Source organism: Lagopus muta, chromosome 15, assembly GCF_023343835.1.
Source record: "Lagopus muta isolate bLagMut1 chromosome 15, bLagMut1 primary, whole genome shotgun sequence".
NCBI lineage: Eukaryota > Metazoa > Chordata > Aves > Galliformes > Phasianidae > Lagopus > Lagopus muta.
The window spans coordinates 11,246,922-11,258,989 of NC_064447.1; the positions used below are offsets into that span (position 1 = coordinate 11,246,922).

Sequence of the window (12,068 nt, forward strand, 5' to 3'; positions counted from 1 at the left end):
ACTGTGTTTGGGGACATTAGGGCTCTCCTCCTCCAGGTGCTGCTATCCCTATGGCCCCTTCCTTGTCCCTCACCTGCTAGCCTGAAGGCACCCTCGTCACAGAACCACAAAGGTTGGAGAAGACCTCCAAGGTAACCGGGTCCAGCTCAAACCCGTTCCCACCATGACACCAAACCATGTCCCTCAGCACCACATCTCCATGGCTCTTGAACACCTGCAGGGACAGTGACCCTGCTGCCTCCTGCAGGTGCATATCAGCGCCTCAACAACCAACCAGGAACTGGGAGGGGATGGAGAGGATGGAGGCTCGTGGGTCCGCACCCCTGCACACCCCTCTGTGACAGCTGGAGCAGAACCATCAGCTCACAGAAAGCCGTGGGACAGAATGAACAAAATCCTCCCGATAAAATAAAGAAAAGCAAAATCAAAGCCGAATGTCTCCCTTCGGGGGGCTGGAGGGGAGGGGGGGGGCAGGCAGGGGCTCCTCAAAAGGCACCCACAGTCTCCACCAGGCTCGCTGCTCCCTCCATCCCTCGCTTTAATTACATTTTCAATTCAAATCTGCTGCTATTTGATCCGCCGGGGGTGTGTGTCTATGAGCGGGGGGTATTTTTAGCTGTGCTTAAAGCTGCCTGGGTGGATAAGAGAGATTGTGCAGGTTGCCGCGACCAGGCGGAGCGGGACGGGATTTGTCCCCCCTCCTCTTCTCCTCCCCATCTTTGCCCATTTGCTGGCTGTGAGCGGGGCTGGCTGCCTCTCCAGCTGCCTCCCTTTCGGTCGCCTTTGTTTTTCCCCGGATTCTTCTCTTGTGCAACAGGGGGGCGAGGCTGCCCTCTTCTTCTCCTCCTCCGCGGCATTTCGGACCCGACGGAACCCATGAAGTCGCTGCGGGTCCGCAGGGCATCGCCACCCTCGTGGGGTTCGGGGATCCCCGGGCTCCTCACCCCACACTGAGCCGCCCGTGGCCGCGTCCCGGGACGCCCCATGGCACCGCCGCGATGCTGGCGTCCGGAGCCCTGGATTTCCAGAAGACGCGCTACGCCAGGTAAAGCCCTCGGCGCGGGGATTGCTTTGCTTTGTGCCCCGGCCCCTTGAATCAAGCCAGAACCCAAATCGAACCCTGAGAGACCTTCAAAAGGTGCTGAGTGCCTCAAAGCGCAGGGCAGGTGCAGGCTGTTCCCCTCACCTGCAGGCACACGTTGTCTTTCAGGATAAGGATGTCTGTTCCTTTTTGCAACCATAAGGGATTCAGAGCATCGCTCCATGTAGCAGGGATGGGGTTTGCTGCCATTCAGACCTACCGACCCCATATGCCACCAGCCTAAGGCACGTGGACCAAATAGGTGGTCGAGGGGGTGCTGGGTCTAAGGACTGGTCCTGGAATTCCCCACTGGGTTTAACTCTGTTCTCCTCCCACTGCTAGGGCACTGGCAGCTCAGTTCTCAGCTGCCACAGACCTACTGCTGGGTGCTGACCCCCATGGGGGTTACCAGCTTATGGGGAACCTAAGGGCTGTGTGATGTCTGGCCGTAAGATGCTAGGGAGGTCCTGGGACAGGCTTTGTCCTCAGCTCCCTGCCTGGGGATGTTTCCATCTTTGCACAGAGCTCTGTAGATAGTGCAGTCTTGGGGGGCACCAATGTCTGTTTCTGCCCCAGCAAAGTCCTGGTGCTGCTGTCAGGGTCAGATACCCCTCCCAGAAAGAAATGAAAAGGAAGGGTGGTGGTGTTCTTGCTCCAAGCATGAGAACCCCTGACTGCCTTCACTGGGGGGAGACGCAGAGGCAGCACCTGGCCCAAAACTCCTCCCGAGAACAGAATTCAAACATTTTTTTCCCAGCCAGCTTGCAAAGGGCCATTGGAAAATGGAGCCAAGCCAAGTTCAGTGCACCCAGAACAGGGAGAAAACAGTGCATTTGTTCCATGGCAGCTGTGCTTTGAGGGATAGAAGCAAAGCAGAGCTGTTCCCCATCACAGTCCATCTGCTATCCTGGTCCCTTGATCTCCCCCAAAATCAGCATCCTTAAAGCTTGCTGTGGTCCTTATGGAAACAGCTTGTTAAATGAGTGTGTTGGAGAGGACACTGCACAAGAATGGGAGTACAGGGCGTGGGAAGGGTCAGACCTTCAGGGTGTTCTTGATCCATCACTGGGTGCAAGAGTCTGGATGGGGAGCAGGGCGACATAAACGCTCCCCCAGCTCTCACCCCATGACGTACTGATGTGGTCACCAGCACGTGATGCTCACCCAGAGCTCCCTATGTCTCCACAGAGATCCTCTTACCCCAGTGCTTAAAAATAACCATTCACTAATCCCTATCCCCCTGGGCTCCACATAGCAGCTCTCCTCTCTTTCTGAACGCTCTTCCATACCACACCTCAAAAGAGACCCTAAAACCACTCTTTCTCTCATGTGAGCAGCTCCCCCAGCTCCGTTGGGCTATAGGTGATGGGGACAAGCATGAGTGGGAGCTGCAGCAACATCAGCACTGCTCCTTCAGGGCATCATCAGCATCTTGTCATATCTTTCCAGAGGGTAAAGAACTCTCAATTCCTCAGAAAATAAAGCAAAAAGTTTCCTTTGTGGTGGAAAGGCCTGGAACAGCTCCATTTTTAATGTCTTTTATCTAATTTCAAGTGAGGACCAAGAAAGGAGGAACTTGGCCATCAATACACCTGCCAGCAGGAATAAATAAAACACAACGACCTGTTGGGTAGGAGCTGCAGTGGTTTCAACAGAGATGAAAGGCAATGGGATCAATGCAGGAGCAGCCTGAAAACCACAGGGAGAAACCCAGGGCTGGAGGGCACTGAGTGCTCTCAGGTGGGCTTTGGGGATGGAGCACTGCTCTTGAAAGAAGGAAGGCAGAGGGGGTGTCCCCATTTCCCACTATAGCAGTGGATCAGTGTGGTCACATCATCCCTGGAACCCATTGGGGCCAGGTCACAGGCCAGTAAACGATCCCTCCCTTACCCTGTGCTGCTTTGGCTCGCTTTTCACTGTGGGCTCTCTATTGGGTGCCTGTGTGCAACAGCAGTTCAGCTCAGGTCTCCCTGCAGGCACATAAATGCTTCTCAGCATTGGGCCATCAGGAACTGTAATTGAAAGGAAACAAGATTACATGGGGAGCGGCTGCATCTGGCCAGGTCCTGCAGCTCTGGAGTAGAGCAGCCAGGGTGAGGGCACTGCTGGGAGCTGCAGCCTGCACTGAATCACTATAATTAAGTGGTACAGGCTCAGGATTTGATTTGCCCACAGAAGAGGCTCCACGTCTTATTGCATTTGCTTGTCTTGCCCTGCACAGAGGAACAGCAGCCAGGATAGTCTTCATGACAGGACTGTCTATAGGTGCCTGCTCCAGCCCTTGTCTGCATGGCATGTAGAATGTGAGCGAGCACTGCCACATCCACCAGCACTGAGGGATGGAGTGAAAGGTCGGGGAAGAACTTCACTGCTCCCTGCTAAGCAAGGAGACACAGACTGGTCCCATCCTGTGCACCTCTGGGAGCCATCAGTGCAGAAGGCAGCAAAAGCATTGGGGTGTTCAGACTCCAAATGCATGAAGACTCAGCCTAGGCAGAGCAATTGCACTGGGAGCATTTTCTCCCTGTTTGCTTTGTAAAGGAAGCACAAGCAGCCCTCATCTGCTCCCACACACACAGAGCTGTTTTCCAAGATCTCTGCTTCCCCCGCAGCCCGTATGATGAAGCAGTGAGAAGGGGAATGCTTTCAGCATTAGGATGGCAGCTCTGGAGGGGCAGGGGCTGCTCATGGGTCACACCGTGCCCATTGGGACCTGCGGCGCTGACTGGGGACCCCTGAGAGAGACCCCATGAAAAATAGGATCACCACATCTCACCAAAATATTGGCTCAGCTTAGAAGCAGTTTGACTCACCCTCTGAAGTCAGCACTGCTAGAACTCATGCATGAAGTTTGTCCAGATTGCAGTTGTTGCATCCAGGTACTGGGAAGGCAATGAGTGCTCACAGCATCCTCAGCACAGTTGGTTGGAGATGGGGACATCCCCCCCAAACCACCCATCTCCTCCCTTTGGGATGGGTCGGGGGAGCAGGCAGAAATCACTGCATGGGCAGCAGCAAGCCCCATGGGCAGCCAAGCCGAATGCTGCTGGGGAAGGGCAGTCTCTTTTCCAGCTGGGAAATGGATGCACCACGTCCATCCTCCAGCTGGTGTTAGATATCAGCCTGATGTGATTCCTTGGCACAGCTCACCCTGGCCCATTCCATGAGATAGCAGTCAGTGCATACATGGAACGTGAGGCACTGCCCAGTGTAGCTGACTGGTGCACAGGAGATGCGGGCTCTGCAGGACTCAGGCACCCTTTGGAACTTTCCAGGTGAAACTGAACCTTAAGCCACAAACATTTTCATGTAGTGCTCGTAATCCTGAGTTAGGGGAGCTCTATGGGATATCTCCTGATGAGGCCAAATACCACCAACATCACAGTGCTTGCTTCAGTCACCAATGAGCTGAGCAGTCCTGAGTTCCAGGAAAGTTGGGGTCCAAAGCTGTGCTCCTACACTGCACGTTGATGCAGATGATATTGCTTGAAACCATTCCATCTGCTTCCTGGCTGGTGAAATGGTTCAGCCAGGGAGGGAATGCTCAGGAACCGTACCACTGACCTCTGTGCTCACAGTGATGCAGGCTAGGCAGTGAGAAGCATGCCCAGTGCCTTCCCCAGCAAACAAATAGCAAATAAGGGGAGTTTTCAGCCCTGGAAGCAGCCCTGCAAACATCCACTGAGCACCTGGGGGATCAGAGTCATGTTGTGACTAATCAGAGCTCGCCAGGACCAAATGAAACAATAAGTCCCAGCTCAGAAAGTTATTTGGGAAACACTCACAGATCCCATCTGCTGTGAATAAACAACAGCTCTGCTGTGGCTGAGGGGTCACGAGTTGCCTCAGAAGAGCTGGAGATGCTGTCTGTACAGAGAGCAGAAAGCTGCCGGAGGGAAAAATAAGTATCCATACCTAAAGGAGCACCATATGTTCTGTAGGAGCACACATGGGAGCAGAGGCTCCAATGGGGCACATGCCTGCGTGGGCAGCTCCACAGATGGCAGTGCCAGGCAGCATCAGCTTCTGCATTTTTGCTTCCCCATGGAGAATGTAAGCCCTCCTCTGCACCTTCACGTGCAGCACACTGAGCTGCAAAGGAGCTCAAGAGGATGGAGCCTCTTACAGGAGCTGCAGTTGGAGCTTTATCAGATTATGGGAAAGAAGCAGTGCACACCAAGTCCCAGATTAGAGGGGTGCTGTAGCAGCATGTGCACAACCACAAGCCCAAAGACCAAGCCCTGGCATCAGCACAAGGTATTCTGCCTCCAGGCTCATTAGGGCAAACAACAGGCCATGTGCAGAGAGGGTGTGGGGTGGTCAGCCCTGCAGGGCCGCATCTGCTCCATCTCTGCACTGCACACATCACAGCACACACATGCTCCCAAGCCTTGCTCTATCAAGGAACACCCAGAAGGATCTTACCACCACATCAGCATCCAGTAAAGGCTGTTGCTTTCTCCATCCATCCTCTCTGCAATATGCCACTACCAGGGTGCAATCCTGTTTCTCCTCGAGCAGGAGGCACAACAAAGCAGCTCTCACTTCCAAAAGCATAAAACCAAACTCTGAGTCAGCTCTGCCCTTTTATAAGCCATTCACAGGTGAAACCCAAAGCAGTCAGCTGCTCCGGGTCATTCCCTGCACCTGCCAGCACCCAGCATTGACTGTTGGTGGGCAGAGGATGTGCTGGCTGTGCCCAACTCCTTGATGCAGAGATGGATGAGATGTGGAATGTATACAGCTCGACACAGAGCAATGTCAGACACTCCAATACACCCCCATGAGCCATCCCAAGGATTCATTTAACTGATCCCTGTTTTCACTTTCTTCTCTCCCAGCACTGGCAAAGCCAGGCAGAGCTGGCTGATTTTTTGAGGTCAGAACTCTGTTCCTGGACAGAAGTCTTTAAAAAAAAAAAAAAAAAAAAAAAAAACCAAACCCACAAAAACACAAAAACCCACAACTACAAAACAAGAAGAAGAAAAAAAACCAACAACAACAACAAAAAAAACAGAGTGGGAGAAAGAGAAGGAGAAAGAAGCAAGCCTGGGAAGCTGTCTCTGTGCTCTGGCCTGGCTGCTGGAGACAAGGGGCTCTTTGTTCCTCCGGGCTGAGCCGGGTGCTTGGGCCCTTTTCAGTCTCCCTTGCTGGGCAAGGGGCCCGGGGAGGGCAGGCACAGCTCTGGGGCTGCAGCAGTGACCCACGTTTGGTCCCCACCAATTCTGGGAGCAAAACGATTCTGGGAGCCCTGAGGGCTGTGCTAAACCCTGGGGTGCTCTGCTTCTCATGCGCTGTCCCAAAGAAGAGAATAGGCTCGTGCTCCCATCACGGAGGTTTTAAACTTTTCTGTGCCTTTTGGGCTTTGCAGTCACGCAATGTTTGCTGAAATGCTCTGCCCAAAGGGCTGGGAGGGCTGTGGGAACAGACCTCCCCTCTGTGCCCCTCACAGCCACCGCCAGGGGGTTAGGATGGAGCAGCAGCAGGCGCGGGGCTCTGTTAAAAAAATAAATGCAAGGAAAGGCTGTGTGCATGTTGCCCCAGCAACTGCAACGTCACGAGGGACGTCTGGGCCTGCAGCCCCACTTCTCCTGGTTATGAAAAGGGAAAAGAGAAAGAGAAGCAGAAAGCGAGGGGGACCTGGGGACAGTCTCCTGGCAACGTGGGGCAGCGGTGGCCTCCAGCAGGGGGGGACGTGGCTGGGGCATGGGGAGTGCAGCCAGCCCTGGTGGCCCTGGTGGAATGGGGGGAATCCAGTGTCCCCATGATGGAGGTGGCATCTCCAGGGGTGGAGGGGGCAGTCCCAGGGATACTCACTTGCATCCTGGCTGTGGGCAGCACTGGTTTCCTTAAGGTCTAACGTACATTGTAAGCAACATCCCTTCTATTTGCAGAGCACAGGGAGCTGAACCCCTCTGTTTCTCTCCCTCAGGGTCACCCTCAGCCCTGCAGCAAGGTCCAGCCAACCCCCAGCTCCTGGCTGTGCACAGCTGTGCTGTGAAACATGCTGCAGATGGTGCAGAGCAAACAGGGTCAGGGAGCAATTAGACCATCTCCTGCCCCTGCACCCGGCTGTCCTGGTCTGATCTGCAGCAAAAAGCATCTTCAAATCACTCTTTATGAGAGGCAGACAGGGAAGGATGGCCCATTATTCCCTTTCTCTACGCTCACCCTGTTGGAGAAGGCAGTGGGGCATGGCTGCTTTCAGGGATGCACATTGAATTTGCTCCCAGTACAGCACCACCTACCCGGCAGTGGGCTGCTGGCACAGCTCTTTATTGCTCCGTGTGCATTGATCTGATGGGGGAAATCGATACGTTCCTCTGCACGCCAGGAGCAATCCGATACTTCAGGCAAAGAGAACCAGAATAAAAAAAGAAGAAAGTTTCCTAGGGAGCATGGCATGGCTTCCCCAGCAGCGATCAGCCCTGGGACACTTGCTGGGGCTATGGGGTGGGTGCAGGTGGTACCCTGCCCTCCAAAAGGGCTTTCCCAGTCCTCCCATTCCTTGATGTGTTTCCCTCCCTGCTCCATTGCAGGTTCATGAACCACCGTGTTCCCTCCAACCGCAGGTACCAGCCGACAGATTACGAGCATGCGGCCAACTGTGCCACACACGCGGTGAGTCTGTGTCCCCTCCTGGGGTATGGGACAGTGCCCGGCCCCGGGGGTCACCTAAAAACATCAGCAATCAGCCCTGCAGCCCTTGAGGGTCTCAGGGTTGGGATGAGCAGCTCTGCCTGGTGCTCCGGGAATGCTCTCCTTCCTGCTCCAGCCCTGGTGTGAGATGGTCCTTTTTGGATGGCCCTCAGCAGAGTAGGAATATTTGGCAAAACATGGCTCCCCCTAAGAAGGAGAATTTTCACACCAGGAGCAGCAATGGGGCTGTCTGTACGGTGATGGGAGTGAGCTCCCTGAGGAGCTTCTGGCTCCTGCTCCAAGCCCATGGCATGGCCAAGAGATGCTGTTGCTCCTCGTGCCCTCCTCCTCCCCCATGCCCCTGCTTGCCTGCACTTCTCTGTGGTGAAGTGCGGGGACCATAGATCAACTGCTCAGTGGGCATGCAAGTTGTGACCAGCAGGCTCCTTCTCCTCCCAGTTCTGGATCCTGCCCAGCATCCTCGGCAGCTCCATCCTCTACGTCCTCTCTGATGACCGGTGGGAGACCATCTCAGCCTGGATCTATGGTTTTGGCTTGTCCAGCCTCTTCATCGTCTCCACCATCTTCCACACCATCTCCTGGAAGAAGAGGCATCTCAGGTACCAGCTCTGCCCACTGGGGGCTCAATCTCGTGTTTGTAATTGTAGCACAGCCCAAATCCTCTTGGTCAAAGTTTTTCCAAGCTATGCCAATGGGAAAAAGCATTTTCTTTTCTTTTTGCAAACGTATCTGGTTTTACAGAGCACAGTGCCACGGGCTCTGACTCCATCTGTATGTCCATCCTGCAGGACCGTGGAGCACTGCTTGCACATGTTTGACAGGATGGTGATTTACTTCTTCATTGCAGCATCATATGCTCCATGGTGAGTGCCTGGCGTGCTCAGTCCTAATAGAAGGCAGAAACCAGCCCAGAAGTAATGGTCAGAGATTGCACGTTTTCATTAGAACTTCCCATTCTCTGCATTTCAACCACTTTCAGCTGATGTTATGGGTGGGAAGGGCAAGGGCACCATTGCTCCAGCACCTCCTGCCTGCAGGAGGGCTGGGGCACAGCAGAAGGTTGGGATGCAGAAAGATGGGGCACAGCAGCAGGTTGGGGTGCAGCAAAAGATTTGGGGTGCCCCTCACCGCAGCCCTGGGTCTTGCAGGCTGAACCTAAGGGAGCTGGGACCCTGGGCCTCCCACATGCGCTGGATCATCTGGATCATGGCATCTGTCGGCACCGTCTATGTGTTCTTCTTCCACGAGAGGTCAGTGCCTTTACCCAGCCCAGCTCTGCCTTTCCTTCCCCGAAAGCCCCCGTGCAACAGTCCAGCTGTGAGAGAGGCCATAGACGGAGACGTGAGGATAGACAGACAGACGTGGGGTCCCTGGGCAGCCTCCTGGGCAGGAGGATCGCATCCTTACCGTATACGCTGTGTTTTTAAGAGGCTGCAGCTCTGTGGCAGGGATGTGGGTGAGGATGTGCTGTCATGAGTGTGTTCTTCCACGGGGTGGCACCAGATGGAAAGCTAAAGCCCTCAAAGCCTTCCCAAAACCCTCTGTACGAGCTGCCAGCTCACGCCTGGACATGGGAACTCCTGTGGTGACACCCGTAGATGGATGAGATATAAATGTAAAATCCGACCCTGCCTCCAAGCACCTTCTCCATTGGCTGCAGGTACAAGCTGGTGGAGCTGGTGTGCTACGTGATCATGGGCTTCTTCCCTGCCTTGGTCATCCTCTCCATGGTAAGCCATGCTGGGAGGCACGTGGGCTCAGCACGAGGGCATGTCCAGTGGGGTTGGGATGCTCCAGGAGGTTGGCACGGTCCAACCTGCAGGCAGTTGGTGATGGATGAGGTGATCATCAAAGATGATGTGGTTCGATTGCGATTCGGGTGCCCTGCACGTACCGCATGTGCCCGTGGCCGTCTCCAAAGGAGCTGCTCTCCATGCTCCATTGTATTGAGAGCATCTGAGCAAAGCTGAGCTGCTGGCCATAAGGAGGGGTTGGTGTAGGACGAGGCTCTGACACATTGCTGGTGGTGACCATACTGTCCCTGTGCTTTTCTCTCAGCCCAACAGGGATGGCCTCCCAGAGCTGGTGGCCGGCGGGATTTTCTACTGCCTGGGCATGATCTTCTTCAAAAGTGATGGCCGCATCCCCTTCGCCCACGCCATCTGGCACCTCTTTGTGGCCATTGGAGCTGGCATCCATTACTATGCCATTTGGAGGTACCTCTACCGGCCCGATGCACTGGAGGCCAAAACGTCCCGATAGACGCCTTAAGGACACTTCACATCCATGGGGACATGGAAGGGGAGCAGGGAGGGGAGCCCGGGCCGTGGGCTCACCCCGAAGCCTCCTGCTGCCCCCTGCATGATTTTGATTTTAAACAGATTTTTCTTTTTTAACCTTGAGAACTGTTTATTTTTTTAGGCAATGTTTTCATAACATGGTGACCACCTGAAGGGCTGCAGGCAATAGGGGAGCTTCGCTCACCCTGCTAACCCCAAGCATCCCACTGGGGCCGTGTCCCCACACTTCCTTGGCTGGTGACACCCTGGGGACCTGCAGCAAGCTCACAGCCATCCCAGCCTGCAGAGGCAGAGTGGAGCCCCCTAAAAAAGGCCTGAGTGGAGCTCTCATTGGCACACCTGCTTGGTCCACAAATGGTCAGAAATCATTTCAGCATCAGCCTTCTCCTCCCATGCTCTTGACAGGAAGGTCCTGAATCAACAAAGCCTTACTTGCCATTGAAACTTGAATCTCTTCCAGCGTTCCCCAGACTCCAATGCACCAGAAAACCCTTTCTCCAAACCAGTATTAAGCACCCGTCTCGGTGTGTTCCCCCTGGACAGGCCCTCAGAGCCCTCCCAGCTGTTTTCTCCTAGGGTCTCTTGGTTTCCTTGCTGCTCTCGGTGTCACCTGGCTGCATTTGGGCTGTCCTGACCCTGGAGCTTGAAGTGCTCAGGCTCGGCCTTGGTTTCATTATCCCGGGAGAAGGCCTTGGTAGTGGCTCCACACAGCCGTGCCATTTTGCAGCAAATTACCAAAGAGAAGTTCCCCAGATGCTCTTCCCCTCTTGACATGGTGGCTGTAGTCTTCATGTGGGCAAAAAAAAAACCCCTTTTCTATAGGCAAAGGGTTCCAAGAAGGGGCTGTGCCCTGCGTCCAGCCTGGCACAAGGCTGCTGGGGCTCTGCCCTGGGTGTCCCAGAGCAGCCTTCAGCCTGGAGGGCTCTCAGGGTGACAGGAGGTCTTGGGGACAGGAGGGGATGGACCTGGTGAGGTCTCTGTCATCACTTCCCCCAAGTCCCCAGGATGAGGCCTTCTCAGCCCTGTGGGAGGGAGAAGAGGGAAGAACTGAGCACTGAGTGATGGGCAGTTTGTGGGGTGAATTTGGGGTCAGAATAGAAGGTCGAAGACTTCAAGCTGCCATTTTTGCTATCTGGCAAGTCATTACTCTACTCCGTGCCTCAGTTTCCCCAGCTGTAAATTGGGGGTGCAGACAGTGACCAATCTCACAGGGCTCAGTTTGGGCTCTGTGGAGCAGCTGGAGGATGGCTGGTCATTCACAGGCACCGTGCTCCGTCTGTCACTGAGTTTGTCACCAGTGGTACATGGTGGCACTGGGTTGAGTGCACCCAGCTCTCCTCCCCCACACCAAGGATCAGCCCCATTGCAACATCCCCTGGCAGAGGCTGCCCGTGGGGTTTTGTCCCTGGGCTTTGTCCCACACCATTAATCTCAGAAGCGTGCTGGGGACGTGCAGCCCAGAAGGACCTTTCTGAGGCCACCACAGAGCACACTGAGGACATCACCACTTGCCTATCCCCATGCTGAGCCTCTCCTTTATGTGCCCTTTCCTTGTACAGCGGGGCAGGATGCACAACATGCTATCTGTTTGTCAGCCTGTTTCGTACTAATTTTAAACAATTCGTAACGTCTGTGAAGGAGCTCCCTTTTTAGCATCTTGTATTTTTCACCATCCGTTCTTGGTCAAGCAGTATTTTATATTTAACACAGTACTGGATCAAATTAAAAGCAAAACTGAGGAAGATAACACTAGCGAATGATGTTTCCTGTGGAGTAGGGTTGAAATAAAAACTCAAGATACCTCACTATTGCTTGTGTGTTAAGTCAGAACGAGTTTCCCAAAACATAAGGAAATGAACTCATTTTTGGTCCGACTTGCCCTAAATAGCATCACTCGGTGGTGAAAGCAGAGAGCGCAGCGATGGAGCGCTGAGCACCGACACACTTCACTGCACGGATGGCCCCGGCATCCCCTCAGCTCAGCCCACTTGGGAAAGGAGAAAGGGAGAAAGGTCTCAGTTGAGTCG

At 54.3% G+C, this 12,068-nt stretch overlaps 1 protein-coding gene across 1 annotated transcript; it reads left to right on the forward strand.

Moving 5' to 3' along the window:
* The first annotated feature begins 538 nt into the window (after positions 1 to 538).
* MMD2 (monocyte to macrophage differentiation associated 2) lies at positions 539 to 11,837 on the forward strand. The gene is made up of 7 exons (XM_048962177.1): positions 539 to 1,045; positions 7,621 to 7,702; positions 8,180 to 8,340; positions 8,530 to 8,604; positions 8,890 to 8,991; positions 9,402 to 9,471; positions 9,800 to 11,837. Exons 1-7 carry the CDS (start codon positions 999 to 1,001, stop codon positions 10,001 to 10,003), a joined length of 741 nt encoding a protein of 246 aa, XP_048818134.1. The 5' UTR covers positions 539 to 998; the 3' UTR covers positions 10,004 to 11,837.
* Positions 11,838 to 12,068: the final 231 nt, after the last annotated feature.